General features: G+C 55.5%; 1 protein-coding gene across 2 annotated transcripts in view; it reads left to right on the top strand.

Moving 5' to 3' along the window:
* The window catches only part of NOL4L (nucleolar protein 4 like), a 126929-nt gene that overhangs the window by 39948 nt on the left and 69695 nt on the right, over nucleotides 1-17286 (top strand). The window contains exon 2 of one of the 2 annotated variants that reach the window (XM_064275961.1): nucleotides 11252-11407. In XM_064275961.1, the coding sequence (XP_064132031.1) occupies nucleotides 11252-11407 (156 nt within the window). Of the gene's footprint in view, nucleotides 1-11251; nucleotides 11408-11912; nucleotides 12011-17286 lie in introns of those variants that run through there. The other variant, XM_064275962.1, reaches the window with a different exon arrangement.

Genomic DNA, 17286 nt, shown 5'->3' with positions numbered 1-17286 from the left:
ACTCTTGACCCTCAAAGTCCAGTGAGGGATCCACTGCTCTGCAAATAAATTACAAATAAATGGGCCGACATAGAAAATAACAGGGTGCAGGTGGGGGCACATGGAATAGTCAGGGGAGGGAAGCTTCGGCAGCGCAAAGGAGTCAGGCATGGCTAAACCAAATGGGAGGGCATTCTAATGGGAGGGCATTCCAGGCAGAGGGACAGGGCAGGCTGAGGTAGGGGGTGAGGCAGGTGGCTGCTGCGGTTGCAGCGGTAGAGAGTGTGGTCCAAGTGAGGTCCGTGGGGGCCCCCTGAGGGGTCTGTGGATTTCTTCTCTGAGCCTCAGTTTCATCATCTGTAAAATGGGGATGACAATCCCAACTGCTGGGGGTTTGGGCAAGGACTCAGGAAGACAGTGTAAGATGCTCAACACAGAGCAGGGCCCAGAACATTCCTGGCAGAGAGAGCCTAACATAGATGGCACTCTCTAAGGGCCAGACACTGACCAGGGGCTTTACCAAATTAACTTGTTAATCCTCCCAATAGCCCCATGGGACAGGGCTGGTATCCCCACTTCACAGATGAGAAAACCTAGGGAACAGCTCTGGTCAGCTAATTATTTGTTACCATTCCATTAGTTCTTATTATGTACCAGCCCAAGGCCTGGCACAGTGCAAACCCTCAAAGAGTGTTTGTTGAATCAGCGAGTACGTCTGGAAGGAGACTGCTGGGTCAGTGTGGGGAGCTGAGTGGAAGATTCCTCCTATCTCTGTGTGTGTGTGTATGCGTCTGTGTGACGCTGGCTGTGTGTGAGTGACTTTGTGAGACTGTAAATTGTGTGGGATTCTGAGTGTGACTCTGTATGATTATGTGTGTCTGTAACTGTGTGTGTGACTGTGAGCATGTGTCACACACATCGTCTCCCTGAGTCCTCGCCCAAATGCCCAGTGGCTGGGGTGACTGTGTCAGACTGTGTGTGACTGCCTACATGTGTCTGTCTGGGCTGAAAGGGGCGCTTGGCACCCTTCCTGGGACAGCTGGCAGGCCTGGAGGCTACCGGAGTGCAGAGGTGAGGAGGGCAGAGTCCCCATCCTCCCCTGTCCCGCCCCACCCCACAGCCAGGCAAATGGAAAAAATGTTCACACCAGGGGTGGGCGGGTAGCCGCGCCACCAGGGACTGCTCTGTGGACAGAAAACAAGTTCTTCTCGTATCAACTCGAGTTTGGCAGGAAGTGGCTTTTGGGTGGCAGGAAGTTGGATTCAGCTCCTATCAGCCCCAGCCGTGGGGCAGGAGAGCACAGTTATCTGGTGTTAAACAGAGTTACTGAGAAGCGGGGCCCCAGCGCCCCATACTAAATAGAGCTGAGGACAAAGCCACCCCTCTTGGCCGTTTGGGGCGGCAGGCGGGGCGGGGAGGCCTTGTAAAGAAGAGCCTGCTGGGCGCCAGGTGTGGGGCACAGGGCTCATCGTCCATGAACAGATGAGCAGACTGAGACTCTGAGAGGCAGCGACTTGCCCAAGGCCATCAAGATCAGTGGAGAGAAAGGGAGGAGAGGAGAAAGAAATTTACAACTATTTCTAGAGACAAAGGAAAAGCCATGACAGAAGAGCAGAGACGAGGAGAGAGGAACAGGGTAGAGACAGTAGTTGAATGAATGGAGAGAATCAGGGAACAGACTCGTGGGAAGACTTGGTGTGACCACTGTGAGCCAGGGCCCCACATGGACATTTCCCAGATGAGGGGAGTGAAACCCACAGAATCTCGCTGGCTAGGCCAGGTCTGGGATCTAGGTTCTTTCAAGTCATGCCTCTGTGCCTACCTAAAAGGAACACCCAGTCCCACCAGCTGTTTGCCTGGGTGCTCTGCTGAGAATCTACCCAGCTGGCCAGTGGAGACCCAGGGTTCAAGCCCAGGCAGGATAGCTGCAGAACTCACATGCTTAACCACGGGACACAGTGAGCCAAGCAGTATGCCAGAGCAGGCAGAGAAAGCCATGGCCCTGCCCTCAGGCTGGGGCCCAGAGGGTCCAGCTGCTGTCTGAAGCCCCACAGCCACACCTGGTGAGAAACCCAGTCTCCCAGCTCCCAGCCCATGACACCTCCAGCCCCCACCAGCGTGGGCCCCTGGTCCTTCTGTTCTCTTCCCCAAAGCAGCACCAAGCTGTTCCCTGGCCGACAGACTGATTTGAAGCCCGGTTTGCATGTAGTTTGCACATTGCTCAGTGCATGTCAGAAGGTACAACATCCCCCTTTCCCAGAGAGGGCTGCCGGGCCCCTGCCCTCCTCCAGACAGCAGAAATGCCAGCCGGCTAGACGGGAACTCTGCCTTGGCCTCTGACAGCACCCGCCCACCGCTGCCTCCCCCATCCCCTCCTTGAGCCAAATTTAGACAGCTCTGCCACTGAGAGATGGGGAGAGCAGAGGCAGGAAACCGTGAGGCTGGAGGTGGCCCGGCCTTGGCCTGCGCACACAAGGCGGCCCTGAGGGTGCCCCCATCCCTAAAGCCCTCTGCCTGGCCTCCCTCACCCCCCTCCTCCCACAGGAATGCGGGGCCCTGGGTTGGGGAATGCTGGGTTCTCAGATGCAGCCCAGGGTGCTGGCTACCCCTGCCATGAGGGAGGAGGGAGAGAGGCATGGAGGGAGGGAAGAGGTCATGGCCGGGGCAGTGGGGAAGGGATCAGATAGCCTCCTCCTGCCCCAGACACCAGCCGCCACTGGGGACACAAGCCGACTCTGCTTCTCCACACTTCCTGCCCCTCCTTGGCCTGACCCCCAGGCCTGACTGGGGGGTCAGCTGGTCCTGGGGGCACCTCAACTCCCCTCAGAAGTTTCCACCAGGCAGGCAGCTCCTTGGGCCAGCTTCATTGCCATGGTGGTCTCTGTTCCCCTACCTGTGAAGTGGGGAAGCTGGCCTAGAATGATTTCCAAGCATCTGCCCACATGGAGAACAGGGGTTTCTGGGAGGCCTGGCAGAAAATAAGGACATGGCAGTGTCTGTAGGCCTAGAAACGTCTTAGATTGTTTGGGTATGGGTAGGAGAGGCAGCTCCTCTCCTCAGATGTGGAGAGGTCTTTGCTTGGACAGGACACGGTGGGCTGATCAATAGAAAGAGTGAGAAGGCCTGGGCCGGATTCCAGCCACACTGAACCCCGGAGTGGGGTTAACAGTGCCTGGTAGTTGGGAGCATGGATCCTGGGATCTGACTGCCTGGGTTCGAATCACAGCTCTGCCAGTCTGTGCTGTGTGACTGTGGGCAAGTCACTTCAACTTTCTCTGCCTCAGTTTCCTCACCTGCAAGATGGGGGTAATAAACTCCCAGGGCTGTGGGGAAAGCGAAATGAAGCAGTGAATGAATGCTCCATACGGTAGATGCATTTTGTCACCCTGAGTGGTTGGCAGCCCCTGGAGCTATAACGAATGTGGACACGACGGGGAGGCGCTGTAACTTGGTGGTTAAATGGGTATGGAGATGGGGATTCGAATCTTCGTGACCCTGGGCAGGGCGTAGCAGAGACGCCTACTGGAGAGGGTGTGTGAGGATTACACGAGATCAGGCTTGGCACAGCGCCTGGCACATAGCGGGCGCTCCCTGAATGGGAGCTGGCAAGATCGAATGGTACCGCCCCGCACAAAGGACAGGTGGGCAGCGTCCCGGGGGGCAGGCGCAGGGCAGGGGCGCTGGGAGTGGAGAGGCGGGGTGAGAGGGAGAGCGCGAGGGCGTGCGTGCGCGCGCGCAGCAGGTGCGCGTGCGGTGGGCGGGGCGCTGCGCGGGCGGGGTCTCCAGGTGAGGCGGGCGCGCGCCGGGAGGCCGGGGCCTGGGGGAGGCGCGCCACCCCGGCCCGCCACCGGAAAGCATCCCTGTGTCTTTAACGCCCTCCTCCCCGCGTCCCACCCCCTCGCCCCCTTTGTGCGCCCCCCCGAGCGGGGCTGCAGCCGCGGAGCCGTCCCCCCTGCACTGACAGCTGGTATCTAATTACTGTGTGAGAATGGAAAGTCAGGCTGTCCCAGCTCCGGGGAGAGGGGATTAACGTCTACTGCAGAATACACTTCCTCTGGTGGGTTGCCATGGTTACTCTCATTACCTGCCTGCCCGCGAGGAGCCCGCGCGAGCCGCTCCAGCAGTCCCTCCGAACCCGGCCCGGCGCGCGCGCGCCTCCCTGCCCCTCCCCGCCAGGGCGCACGCGCGTGCGCAGTTGTGGGGGAGCGCAGGCCGCTCTCCCCCGCCCCGCGGCGCCCCGCCCCCCGTTCGAGCAGCTGTCAGCGGCGCGCGCGGCCCGGCCAGCCCCGGCGCGCGCTGTCAACAGTCATTAGCGCGCGGGCCGCTCCCCTCCCCCTCTGGCCCCTCCCCTCCCCAGCCCGGGTGGGGCCCGCACCTGGGGCCCCCGCTCGTTAGCGCGCCCCGGCCGCCCGCCTGAGTCCCGGAGGGAGCCGCCGGCGGGGCCTGCCTGGCTCAGGGCCACCCCCCTCCCGCCTAAACCCCTTCCCCAGAGACCCCTGATTCCCTGTCCATGACCGCGGCGCTCGGGGGAGGCGGGTCCCCCAGAGTCTGGGAGCGCGTCCGCTCAGAGCGGTCATTTATGGGTGTTTCCCGAGGGTAGGCGCTATTTGTCCATCATTTGGATTCTCCCAGCCGCGCTGTGAGGTAGTAAAAGCCATGTGCATATTGTGTCACCTCACACAGGAGGAAACTGAGGCCCAGGCAGCCGGGATCAGGGCTGGAAGGTCCCCAGGCCTATGACTTCATCTCTAGAGCGTCTGCCGGCTATCCTGGCACCCCCAGGCCAGAATCCCGAAGTCAGGTCCCAGCCCTGTCTGCCTGGCTGAGAGTGCGATAGCTGCTCCCTCCCTCCATCGGTGAAGTTGGGTCCTTGTCCGTAGGGTTTACATTTCCACAGCACCTCTCTTTCCAAGAGGAGGGCACTTGGGCCCACCACAGTCCTTCCTCTCCCTACCTCCTTCCCCTACACCCTTTGCAGACATCCCAGCGTTAATAAAACCAAAAAATGCCACAAATATTTGGAGCCACTTGAAGGATGTGGCATCCTTCAAAGGCAGTGCTGTTGTTGGGGGGCGGGGGCTGATCCCAGGCACCTTTTTCTGTGGTCAGGGGAGTGCATTTTGTCCCGGCGTGATTTGGAAGAAGATGGAGGTTCAGCGAAGCAGAAAGGAGGTCTTGGAATATGTGAGGCCTGTTCCAGATGGCAGGTGCGACGCGGTGGCGGCGGCGGCGGCGGCTCCACACTAACAGTTGGAGATTGGAGGGCGGTGAAGAGGCAGGTGCCACACTGAGCCCTCAGCGCCTCGTTTATGTATTTATTTATTTATAGGGAGGTGGTCTCATCCCTCTGCCCCCTCTGGCCCTATGGAGCTCTTTGGAATTATGGGTCCTAAAATTCTGGTGTGAATTTTTTGGTCTCCAGTCCAGAGTAGGTAGAATTCATAACCAAGAGAAATTCAAATATACCGTCTTTGCCCCGTTTGAGTAAACCCTCCACCTCGACCATCTCACTGCCCTTCACAGATTATGGCGGGCTTCTCTTGGGGATTCTGAGGAGAGAATTTCTGGATGTTTGGGTGATGGTCTTCATTCTGTTTTTTTCTTTCGTTCTCTGGGTTTAGTGTGGTTTTTTAGTTTCCTCCCTACCTCTTTCCTTTCCCTCTGGGGCCCCTTTGCAGGGGGCTGGCTCCTCCTCCTTGCCTTTAGCTCTTGGTTCAACCTAGCCAGGAGTTGGAATAAGACTTTGTAAGAACCCCTAAAAAGCTGATACCCCAGTTTCTCTAGTGTAGCAACTTCTAAAACCCCAGTCCCACTTGAGTTTATTAAAATGTAGTTTAGGAGATAGGAGGAGCAGCCAGGGTTCCAGAAGCGGGGAGGACAATGCTGATAATATGCACAGTAGCTTTGCCTGTAATCTCAGCTTTTCTGCGCCCTGGCCCGGTGGGTTGGAGCAGCACATGTATGCTTACATTTGCCTTTGCAATCAACCCCCTGAAGGCCTGGGCTTCAGCACAAGCCGTAGCCAGAGGTTTGTTTCCTCTGGAGTAGGCGCTGCTGACTTTCGCCTCTGATGGCAATCTCTTTTGAATTTTCCATCTTGTTGAGAGCTGGGTCTGAAAGGCACTAAGGCGTCACATCCTAGGGCCTTTGTCTGTGGTTTCTACCTCTACTGTAGGAGGAACCCAGTGAGAGATGTCCTCACTTTCCACCCACATCCCCTCAACCATGGCTTCCGTGTTGCTGGAAGGCATAGGGGCCTAACATAGTGATGGCGGGCGGGCGGTGTGCTCAATGGCACCCTGGTGGCCTGAAACGGTGAGCCCACCTTGATTGGTGTGTAACTCATTACAGCAGTGACTTGGAGGTTCCAGTGGAGATGACAGAACTGCAATCCATTAGCAAGTGGGCCTCACCTGCAATCAAGGGCAGGGGTCTGTTTAAATCAGCTTCTGCAAGGACATGGGCCAGATTCAGTCTGATTCAGGGCCTCACCTGAGGGATGACTCCAGACAGTTGATGAGGTGGCTCCGGCCACCCTGATTGGTCTGGTGAGTCATACTGATCCTTCCCCCTACCCCCCTGCATAGGTCTGCAGCCTTGGACATAGCAGTGCTCCTCAGGCCAAGCATCTGGATCATTTGAGGAAACTGAGGAACCCAGAAAAGACCTACCAAGGCATAAAGTGCTTAAGTATTAATAAACTTTGCCAGGGAGGATTTAAACATACCATGTCAGGACGCTGGGGACTCCTGCCCATTGTATCCGTAATCCACATTAAGCCTCTGGACAGGTGTCGTTGAATGTATACTAATGTTGCCCAATAAGATTCTTTTGTTCCCACTTTTAGGAAAATTGGCCTTCATGGGATATGAAAATAATATTAGGCCTGGAAGCACACAAATGTCTATACTCAATGAGCTAATGCCACTTCACCTGCTAGTTAGCTGCATCAGAATCACCTGGAAGGCCAGTTAAACCAGAGATGGCTGGGCCCCATCCCCAGAACTCTAAGGTGTCTGATTCAGTAGGTCTGGGTGGGGCCTGAGAATTTGCATTTTTAATAAGTTCTCAGCTGCTGCTGCTGCTACTCCTGGTGGTCGGGGTCTCGGGAAACCTTTGAGAACACCATTCTCAGTATTTTGTAAGAGTAGCAGTATTAAAGTAGCCGTTGCATGATTTCCTTAATGACTTAACAACTTAGCCTTTAGCATAGAACCTGAGTGGGCTGGTTAGTAACTCCATGAATTCTTAAAACTGCTGTCATGTCTGGTTTTGTTGGCCTGGTTCTGGCCGGCTGTTTTGGAGTTGACTGGCTTAAATGGCTGGACGGTGTTACCATGGCAATGTTCTTTCCCATGCAAGAAGGCCCCAGAAGTTGATCCTGCACAACTGACCGTGTGTTTTTCATGGCTTTTCCTATGGGTGCTGTGGGATTCCATCTAGTCACTCCTGCTTGGCATTGCCGGGAAGCTCCAGGCCTCCTCTCCAACCAGCCCATACATGAGTTGAGCTTCCTCGGTCAATCTAGAGCCCAGCTTGCTTCAGGCAGTAGATCAGATTAAGCCAGTTTGGGCACACGGCAGAAGTGGGTTGACAGCAGCATCCCAAGGCTATGGGGAAAGTGCTTTTTGCTCCCTTAATTAGCAGCTCTTGCCTTGTAGCGCAGTGTCTGAATTCTCAGCCAGGAGTAGGCATGCCTCCTCTGCAGCATTTAGATGAAGGTTATTACCTCTCTGGATGCAGGGCATGGCAGAGACGTCTGTGCCGTCAGGTCCATTTGTTACTCCCCTCCCAGGCTTCTCCTTGAAGACCTCACAGATAACCTGCTGTTCTTCCCTTAGGGTGTAGCACACGTGGTATCCAGGTGGCCATGATTCACCAGAGGAGAGTTCAAGGTGTGGCTCTGCAGACCTTGTAAGGTTTGCATTTTGGTCCCTTCAGGTCCTCTCCTTTCCTGTCTACCATCTCCGCAGTTAATACCAGGCCCCATATTTGAGCATCAGAGAGTTAGTTATCAATTTTTAAAGAGGGGGCTATTGAAAATTGCTTCCCTGAAGAGTTTTTCTGGGATGATTGTACGATCCCATTGGGACCAGGTACAAAGATAATGGTTACGGTGTCTGCCTAAGAGTGGAGAAGGGGGACTGGGACAGAGATGGCCCAGGCCCTGGGCACTGCGTTTCTCTGTTATTCTGCGTCGGTTGGTTATACTTTGGCTTTAGAAAAGCTCATTCCCAGTTTGTGTGATGCCTTTGGCATATTACTTAGGAATTATATAAGACTATGTATCTGTTCTGACGGTGGGTATTATCATAGGGGGACCCATGCCGTAACCTGAATGGATCTGAGATGCAAGAGATAATAAGAGCAGATTTGTAAACACAGGCGGTCCAGACTCCACAGGTCTAAGGGAAAGAGATGAATGTTTACCAAGCCTGTGTGTGCCAGATACCTGACACATATTCTTATTCTTGAAACATCAGAGTAGGACTTTTTAGACCCATTTTACAGGTGAGGAAACTGAGTCTCAAGAGGTGAAATGACCTGTTCAAGGTCACTGAGCTGGTTAGGGACCTCTTTCCCTGTCATCTCTCTAAAATGCCGTCTCTTATCATCAGATTGTTTTCTTTCTCTGTTTCTTCCTGCCAAATTATATCTCCTTCTTTTTCCAGAAATATCTGTGTCCTGAACTGAAACAGTTTTACAAGCAGGGAGGTCATATTTGCTTTTAAGCAGCTGAATTCATCATTATGCCTCTGGATTCAGATTATCAAAGTGCCATGGAACCACCCATTTCATATATATATATTTTTTAAAGCTAAAGTTTAAGAGACATACAGAAAAGGGCATCTGTGGTAAGTGTTCATGTTAATGACTTTTTATAAACTGAACACACCCTCCAGATCAAGAAATAGAAACCCAGTTATATTCTCATTCTTAACGTTCTTTTGTTTGTTTCGGGCAAGGCAAACTTCTGGTTGGAAGTATGTTATAACTGACCTATTATAATTTTTGTCCCATCCTGTCTCTGTCACCGCTGTGTTTGAAGATCCCCAGAATGCAGAGTAGTTAGAAGTCAGTTAATGAGGGAGTTATTCATTGTCATTGATGAGCCTTCACAGATGGCCCAGGACTTCGAAGGGAGTGGGATACCCCTGAGAAAGCAGTAACGGTAACTCCTGAGAGAGTTTAAAAAAGAAAGAGTCATGGTACTTAGGGGTCCGCCTCCTAAGTGAAGCTCAGAGAGGTTGAAGAGTTTGTCCACCGTCTCACAGTAAGGAAGCAGGACCAGCAGGTGGCTCCTCCTACTCCTGCCTTGTCCCCAGGGCCGCTACTGCATCTAGTCCTTGCATGCACACACACCCCAGATATGTGGCATCCAAGAAGTCCTCATTGAAATGGATCCTGACCAGGAAGGAAGCCATTGGCAAGAGAGCCTGTAGCCACAGCCTGTGAGGCCACCCCCCAAGGTCACCACTCAGGGATGCTGCCTGCCAGTCCTAGGGCTTGGCACCCTATATCCCAGATGCCCAACTGCCCTTCCTTCCCTATTTGCTGTCTGTTCTCAAGGGGGCCACTGGCAAAGAGACTCCCCTGCCCACCATCACGGGATGCAGGAGAGTTGCTGGATAAAACCAAAGCCTGTTTGTTTTATCTAGGTGGCACTGCCGATACTCCACTCCAACTATTAAGACCTAGATCTTAAGCCAGTTCTGCCACTTACCAGCCACTGTACCACAGGCAGGCCCCAAGCCTAACACCCTCCCCAGGCTGTTTCGGTGCTCAGCTCCATCATACCTAGGAAAAACCTTGGCAAACTGCAAAGCACACCTCTGCAACAGTATTTACTGAGCAGTTCTATGTGCCAGACTTGGTGCTAAGTACGCCACACAGATCTTGCTTATTCCTCTCAGCAGCTCATGAAAAAGGTGCCTTTGCTATCCCCATTTTATAGATGAAGAGCCTGAGGTTCAGGGAAGCCTCAGAGTCACTCATCCACTTAAGTGCTAGGGCCACTATTCACACCAGGGAAGAGCGAGTCTAAAGGACCGGCCACACTGCCACTTACAGCCAACCAGTCATTCTGTAGTTACGTATTGAGTGTCTACTATGTGTCAGGCCTTGTGCTATGTGCTGGGGAAACAAGCGTGAGCAAACAGACCAAGCCCACACCCTCATGGAGCTGATGTTCTCCAGCAGGGCTCCTTGGGGGGAGAATTGTCTTTGGAGGTTTGTCTTTTCGGCACATGCAGAGAAAAGCCTCCTCCTTTTTCCCAAATTCTCTCCACTCTGCATGTCCTTCATCTTTGAAGCCCTCCAGGGTCCCCCCTTATGCAGAGTTGATGGTGAGGGGGGAACCTGGTGTCCCCGAGTCTGTGTGTACCCCGTGCCCTGTGAATAAAGGACTGTGTGTGTCCACTGAACAATCTGTTCCCTGATGGTCCTGGCCTCCCTCCCCAAGCCTCAGGCCCTGCCGTTTCCCCTGCACCCTCCCAGCTCTGCTCATGGTGGAGGGCGGGTGTTGGCCCAGCAGCTGTTTGCTATGGAAAAGCCCCATCTTGACCCTAGCACACCTTGTGGGGCCAGCTGACAGCACTCAGGCCAGCCTGACAAGAGGCCATCCTGCTCACGTGGCCCTGCCACCTCCACGTGGCCTCGTAGACTGCCATTCTGTCCGCCTCCACACACAAAGAGCCCAAGAGCCTGGGTGCTGGTGCTGGTGCTCAGCTGCGGGGTAGGGAGGGCGGGTGGTAGTGAAAAGCTTTTCAGAAAGGCCAGGGCGGAGGAAGGAGTCACCCAGGTGACCGGAGACAGTCCCCTGGGACCTCAGCCCAGGACCACAGTGAAAGGTTACTGCTAATTGGCGAGCTCCTGATGTGGCTGCATCTATTTAGCACCCCCCCCGCCCCCTGCTGAGACTCTGGGATGGCCTTGGCACAGCGTGTGATTCGAGAGCGCCCCGCCTGAGTCTGGCACAATCTGTCTGGAATTGTGAACATGGAGCCTGTCGGGTTTTACATTTGTGTTTTTGTTGTCGTGGTTCTCTGCCCATTGTTGCTGGTGGCTTTAGAAGCAGCAGCCACCCTGACCCAGGGATGTCCCTCCCCGGAGACCCCTTCCCTGCACGCACCAAGACCCCACCATGGGAGGCATCGTGGGGTCAGGGGGCAGCGACGTCCCTTCCTGGACCCGCAGCCGCCGTGGCCCCAGGGCCCAGCTCCCTCCCCGCCATCATCCCTGACACTAACACAGCTTGTCCACCCTGTTGCAGGGGGCAGATGGCCTGTCGGAGCCGGAGGGCCTGTCTCTGAAGCGGGTCGCTGTGGTGGAAGATTTCTTTGACATCATCTACTCGATGCATGTGGAGAGCTCAGCAGAGCCAGGCAAAGCCCCCAAGCACGCTGGGCAGAAGAAAACCTACCGAGCGGTGAGATTTCTGTCTCTTTGCCTCTGCTGGCAGCCCCAGGCCTTGGCAGGAGGCCATGGGCTCCGCACATGTTAGGCAGGGGTGGGGCCGGGAGCTGAGACTTGATGAAACGGCCTTTGGGGATGGGGGGCACAGGGCAAGGGCATGACAGCCACTGAAGCTCACCGGGGGGTGAGGGGCGGGCTCTGTGGTCTGAACACAAAGGAGAAGCAGGTTGAAGGGAGTGAGAGGGAGGGAAGGAGAGGGACAAGGGCAGGGAGGAAAGCCCTCCTAGCGCCAGTTTCTGCTCCACTTGCCACCCCTCAGCCCATTGCAGCCTCCTCTGGGGTTGCCACGTGGGGCCCAGATAGGAATCACCATTGGAGCAATGATGCCCAGGCGTTTGCTGTGTGCCAGACCTGTCCTCAGTGCATCCTATGTGTGAGCTCATTTGATCCCCCACAAACCTGTGACGTCAGCACTGGAAACTCCCCAGGGGAAGTCGGAGGGCCTGGCCCCTACCCTCAAGGACACCACAGTTCAGCTCAGGGTGGGGGAGGCTGAGGGCAAGACCAAGACACAGGGGACACAGAAGCGGCTCCAAGACAAGCTGCAGGAACCCAGGTACCCGGGTGTCAGACACTGCTGTTGAGTGCTAAGCTAGGGCGCTGCGTTGAAGAGGTGGCATGTAAGCTGTCATTCTAAGCTTTGGTTAGGCAGAAGGGAGCAGAAGGGCAGCCCAGAGGTGGAAAGTGTCCCAGTGGCCGGGAGGAGATGGTGGTCTGAGCAGCAACTCTACTCTGACCAGCAGGAGGGACTTGCCTGTGGTCTGGTTCTGTCCTGTGGTTACCCCCGCCTCTGAGAGGTTGTGCCTGTGGCTCGTCTGTCCAGTGCCCACCCCCAAGGCACCAAGTGCTCCACACTGTCATTTCAGTCCAGTCTTACAGCAGTGCTGGAAAGGAGGCACTGTGGGCCCGTTTCACAGTTAAGAAAACGGAGGCCCAGATTGTTGAGCAACATGCCCAAGATCACACAGGGCCTTCCTGGCAGTCAGCCCTCACCCTCACACCCCCTACCTCTTGTTGACTCTCTCTCTCTGACCTTTCTATCTCTACATACTTCTGTGACCAGGCAGGTGTGAACCTCCACACCCCAAGTTCTTTGTATAAATAGCCTTGGATGCAGTGGAGGTGGTTTGAATAGACCCCTAATTTCCCCATAATGACCTGATTGTTTAGAAAAATCTAACAACGTGGTTTTTCCTTGTCCTCAGAAGATGGTCTTTACCCTAAATGGGTCTTAAGGGCGGGCCCACACGCCAAGAGCCTCAGAGAGGTGAGGAGTCAGGCCAAGGCGGATGGAAGAGGGTTATACAATTCCCCGGCCCCTCCCTGCTTCTGAGTGCGCGTGCTTTGGGATGGAAGCTCTGCGGGTATTTCCAGCAGAGGGTCATAGAAGAAGGGAGAGATGCCCAGGCAGGGGCCAACCTGAGCCACGTGGTATGAACAAGGCCCAGCATGTCTTCTGAGCATTAAAGTGGCTGTTTTACTGGGCACTTACAATTGAGCCACTTTGTGTACACTTGTGTGCATCAAGTCTCTGAGCCTTCCTAGGAATGAAGATTGTATGTAGGAAACAGGTGCTACTGTCATCCCATTTTACAGATGAGGAAATTGAGGCTCAAAGAGGAAGGTAACCTGCCCCGAGATCACTCAGCTGACCTTCAGAGCCAGGCAGCTGGCCTCAGCGCCCACGCCCTGATCACTACATATTCTGCCTCTTTACATACCTCCTGTGGTGAGCTAGTAAGCTTGAGCCACCTGAGCCATGTGATCTCCTTGCCCCTCTGAGTGCCCAGCATCAAGCCTCACCCACAGTCACGCCCCAGTCATTTGTGAAGCCTGGGGTCTACAGCCTCCATGCTGTGGGGAGGGCAGCGCTGGGCCAGTGCTGCCAGTGCTTGTGTCCCCGGGCCAAGCGGATGTCCAGCCCTTTGCTCTGTACCCCCGGCTTCTTGTCCATATGCCCGCCGCGTGCCCCACTTCCCGCTGCCCAGCCTGGAGCTGGCACATGACTGGCTTCAAGCCAGCTGGGTTGCACACAGAGCTGGAATTTCAGCAGCAGGGCCAAGGCTGAGCGGAGCAGGCCAGGCCTTCCTGCATCGGGTGTGAGGCCAAGGGGGCTGGCGCACCTCCCTTCTCTCCCTGTGCCTTGTCTCCCTTCCCCTCCTCTTCCTCATCTGTCACCCTGCTCATGCCACTCTTTTCCTTTTTGGGGGTAGGGATGCTGCCAGGATGCTTAGTCTCTCCCTTTTTATCTCCTCCCATTTTCTACAACCCAGCACTCTAGCCTCACAGTGCAGACATGAGGCCCCCACCCCATCCATGCCCATGGAGAGAAGACCCCCAAGGAAACACCATGCTGGTGGCTGCAGAAAGGCACAGCCTGGCACTGATAGGTTTGAGTCAAGCCCTTGGCTGAGGAGTATTTGGACCTGTCTCTGTGTTGTTTTGCCAAATCTGAATCCTGGTACCTCCTCACAGTTGCTAGGGCCCCTGGGGTGTTCTGGATTATTAGAGGCCTGGGGTGTCTGTAAGGAGGCAGGGGACTGGTAGGGATATGGGTGGACTTGTTCGGGTTACGCATTAAAGGAGGCAAATTCTTCATTAGGAAAAGGAACTCTTTAGTACCTATAGCTGTCTGGTAATCAGACAGCAGGTACTGAACTTTCTGAAACTCAGAAGTACTTGAGCCATGGGGTAGAGGCCCATTTGTGGCGGATAATACAGGGGGATTCCCATTTTGGGTGGGAAGCCCCCGCCTTACTTAGCCTCTGAGGCAGTGTGACCTGAAGTCCAAAGGATGCCATGGGGTCTCCCACGTGGCAGGATCTTGGGAAGATTCCAGGTGGTTCTACAAAGTCCCTGAACTTACATAGAGAACCTGACCCTCTTCTTAAAGGGCTTTCCTGCCTTCTGGTTTCTGCACCAGCCTGGGTGGGAGTGAGCCCCTTTGCTTCCTTCCTCACTCTCAGGGTGGTGGTGGCCAGGTCAGATTCCGGAGCCTGGATCTAGCTTCCCAGGCCACTTTGGGGTTGGGGCCAGATGTGGTCAGCAGCTGCTCTGGGCCCACCATGTGCTAATCCACCCACAGGGCAGAAGGAGGATCTTGTAAAGTGGTGCAAATCCCCCCAATTGGCCTCATCTGTCTTTGTCGGCTTCGGAGTTGGGGAGCGAAAATGGAGCCTTGCAAGTCAGCGACTCTGCACATAGCTCCTGGCTCCTGCCAGCCAAATCTCTCCCAGTTTTTACTGCTAGGAAAAGCGTAGAAGACAAATTCATGTAGGTACAGGTCTCAAGGTCCAGACATGAGGCCCCGAGAGCAAGGAAGCAGGCAGCCGAGGGTGGCTGAGGGCAGCTGGGGGACCTGGAGCTGCCCCTCGTTGCACACAGCAGCTCCACCTTTGTGCTTCATGTTTTGGGACTCAGCTAAGAGCCTATTTCCAGGACAAGTCCTGTGGCTCAAACTATTCGAAAACCACCATTCCACTGACTGGGGCATCCTCTGGGATTGTCCTTTTGGTTTCAACTCCCCCCTGTGGCCTTGGCATCCATGCACTCCAAGAGAAACAGAGGCTTGCTTCTCCTGTGGGGGAACCAGAAGGCTGGAGGCCCCCCCCTCCCCGGGGGTTGGCGTCCTCCTCCTTACTGGCTCTTACTCTGCAATCTCCTGATTCCCCAGGGAGCTCTTAGCAAGGCTGCAGATGTTCCCAGTGAGCAGGGCGGGCCTGCCCAGCTCCAAGGACTCTCACCCACCTGCCCTGGTCCACCCCTCCTGCCCTTCTGTGGGACCCAGTGCCAGAAGGTGTGAGCCCCATGCTTCCCCCTCTCCCCCCACCCCACGCAAGACAACCAGCTTTGCACATTGCCAGGGCCCTGGGGAGGGCCCTCTCTGGGAAGGATCCCCATGCCCTCAGAGGGCCAGGTGGCAAGAAGGGCTGCTGCCCATGCTGTATGCAGCCCTCAGCCAGGCCAGAAGGGCCCTCCCTAAGCCTTTTAAAAAATGTTTCTCTGCCCAGTGGCAGGCGAGCTCCGTGTAATTAAGTAGGGCTGCCCGTATGGTATGAACCTTTCCCTCCTTCTCCCAGCAGACTGCGCGGCTCTCCTCCCCCAAGTCTTCCCTTCCGCTCCGAGTGGGTCATCTGCTGGCCCAGATCAGCCACAGCCCTCCACTCTGCCCAGGGCGCCCCCTTCCCCCGGCTGCTCCCGCTGCCATCAGCCCTTTCCTTCCCAACCCTTCAGGATGCGTTGCCTGCAGGACTATCGGGCAGCTCCCTGCTGAGGGTGAGGATGTGGATGTATGCGGCGGCAGAAAGCCCCTTTCCTGTGGCCTTAGCACCCGAGTGGACCGGCCGTACCACTGATGCTGCCCTCTGTCCCCCAGCTCCAACCAGACAGACACTGGAGTTTGCCCTTGTCCCTGACCTCCAGAGGAAGGCAATCAGAAAGGGAATTTGGAAGGGAGATAACTCATCAAGGAGCCTGCCTGCTCCACAGAGCATCAAATCAGCTGAGAAATAACAATGGTGTCACCAAAATTAGCTCTGAGCTTACAGCCAACCACCGGGCAGGAGTGGCCCCTGGAACTCTGAAGACCAGCTGAGCTGGGAGCAGTGCCTGAGCCAGCCCTAGAGGCCTGGCCACAGCTGGGGCACCCCATGTCTTCTGCATCCCTCAACCCCACCCACCCCGCTGCAGCCACAGCAGAGATGGAGCGGGACGCTCAAGCACCCCTGGAGGGTGAGGCATGGACTGTCACTGAGGGAGGCAGGGCCCAGGCTGCTGCAGTCCAGAGCGCCCCCTCCCCATGCGGCTGACCAGTGCCCTCGGCCAACTTTCTGGGCTGGGCTGCGGCGAGGGCAGCGCAACACTGGGGTGATGCTGCCCCTTAGTGGCGAAGAGTGGGAGGGAAGGCCTAGCTCTGGGAAACGTGCTGGAAACCAGCAACGGGGCTGCTGCCAGCCTCAGCCCCGGAGTCTGGGGCTTAGTGGGCTCTCTAGCCCCTCAGGCAGTGAAACTAGCAGTGGGCTTCCCTAAACCTGAAGCAGGAGGAGAGGGCTGGGCTTCTGGCTCCACACCCACCTATTCTCCACTCCCCACGTCCCACCCAGCCTCTTCTCCTCCCCCTCTTTCTCTGCCTTCCCTCCCCCACTGCCTTTCTTCTTCTCCCTCATTAGGGGAGGCCCAGCAGGCAGCCCTGGGGTGGTGTGACCTGGAGCTTGGGCACTAGTCTGACACTGCCCCTGCAGAGCTGTGTGACCTTGGGCAAGTCACTTCACCTCTCTGGGCCTCAGTGACCTCACCTGGAACATGAGGGTGCCTAAGGGCGTGTCTAGTTTGAAAGCTCTGGTCTTCTGTCACCAGCCTTTCACAGCTGTCCCCCAAAAGTCTCCTGATGTGCGAGCTATCGCAGGAAATAGCTCGTAGAACCTTGGGTTCTGTGTATAGGCCTAGAGCCCGGGGATTTATTTGGGCCTCAGTTTACCCATCTGTAAGAAGGGAAATTGTTCATCCTACCCTAAAGCAACATTTATCAGTTTATACATTAGGCCAAAAAATGTTTTGAGAGGAATATTACTTAGTAGAACATAGATGAAAGACTAAATATTATTTAAATGTTTTGCTTTTTCAATTAAGCTCCTTTATTCCCGTTTCAAAAACAAATGGTTTTCGGCATCAGTACTGACTCATTTCCATGGCTAAGGATTGAGGACACCTGCCCCTTGCTCCTTAAATCCCTGCCCTTCCTGGCAAGGGCCAAGTACCCAAGCTGGGATCTCGGTGACCCCGCGGCCAAGCCACCTCCCCATGGAGCTATCTAATGTGTGAACTTCATCTCTC

This window comes from Loxodonta africana, chromosome 24 (assembly GCF_030014295.1).
Source record: "Loxodonta africana isolate mLoxAfr1 chromosome 24, mLoxAfr1.hap2, whole genome shotgun sequence".
Taxonomy (NCBI): domain Eukaryota; kingdom Metazoa; phylum Chordata; class Mammalia; order Proboscidea; family Elephantidae; genus Loxodonta; species Loxodonta africana.
Note: the sequence above shows the minus strand (reverse complement) of the source record. Positions and strands in the feature narration are given on the sequence as shown.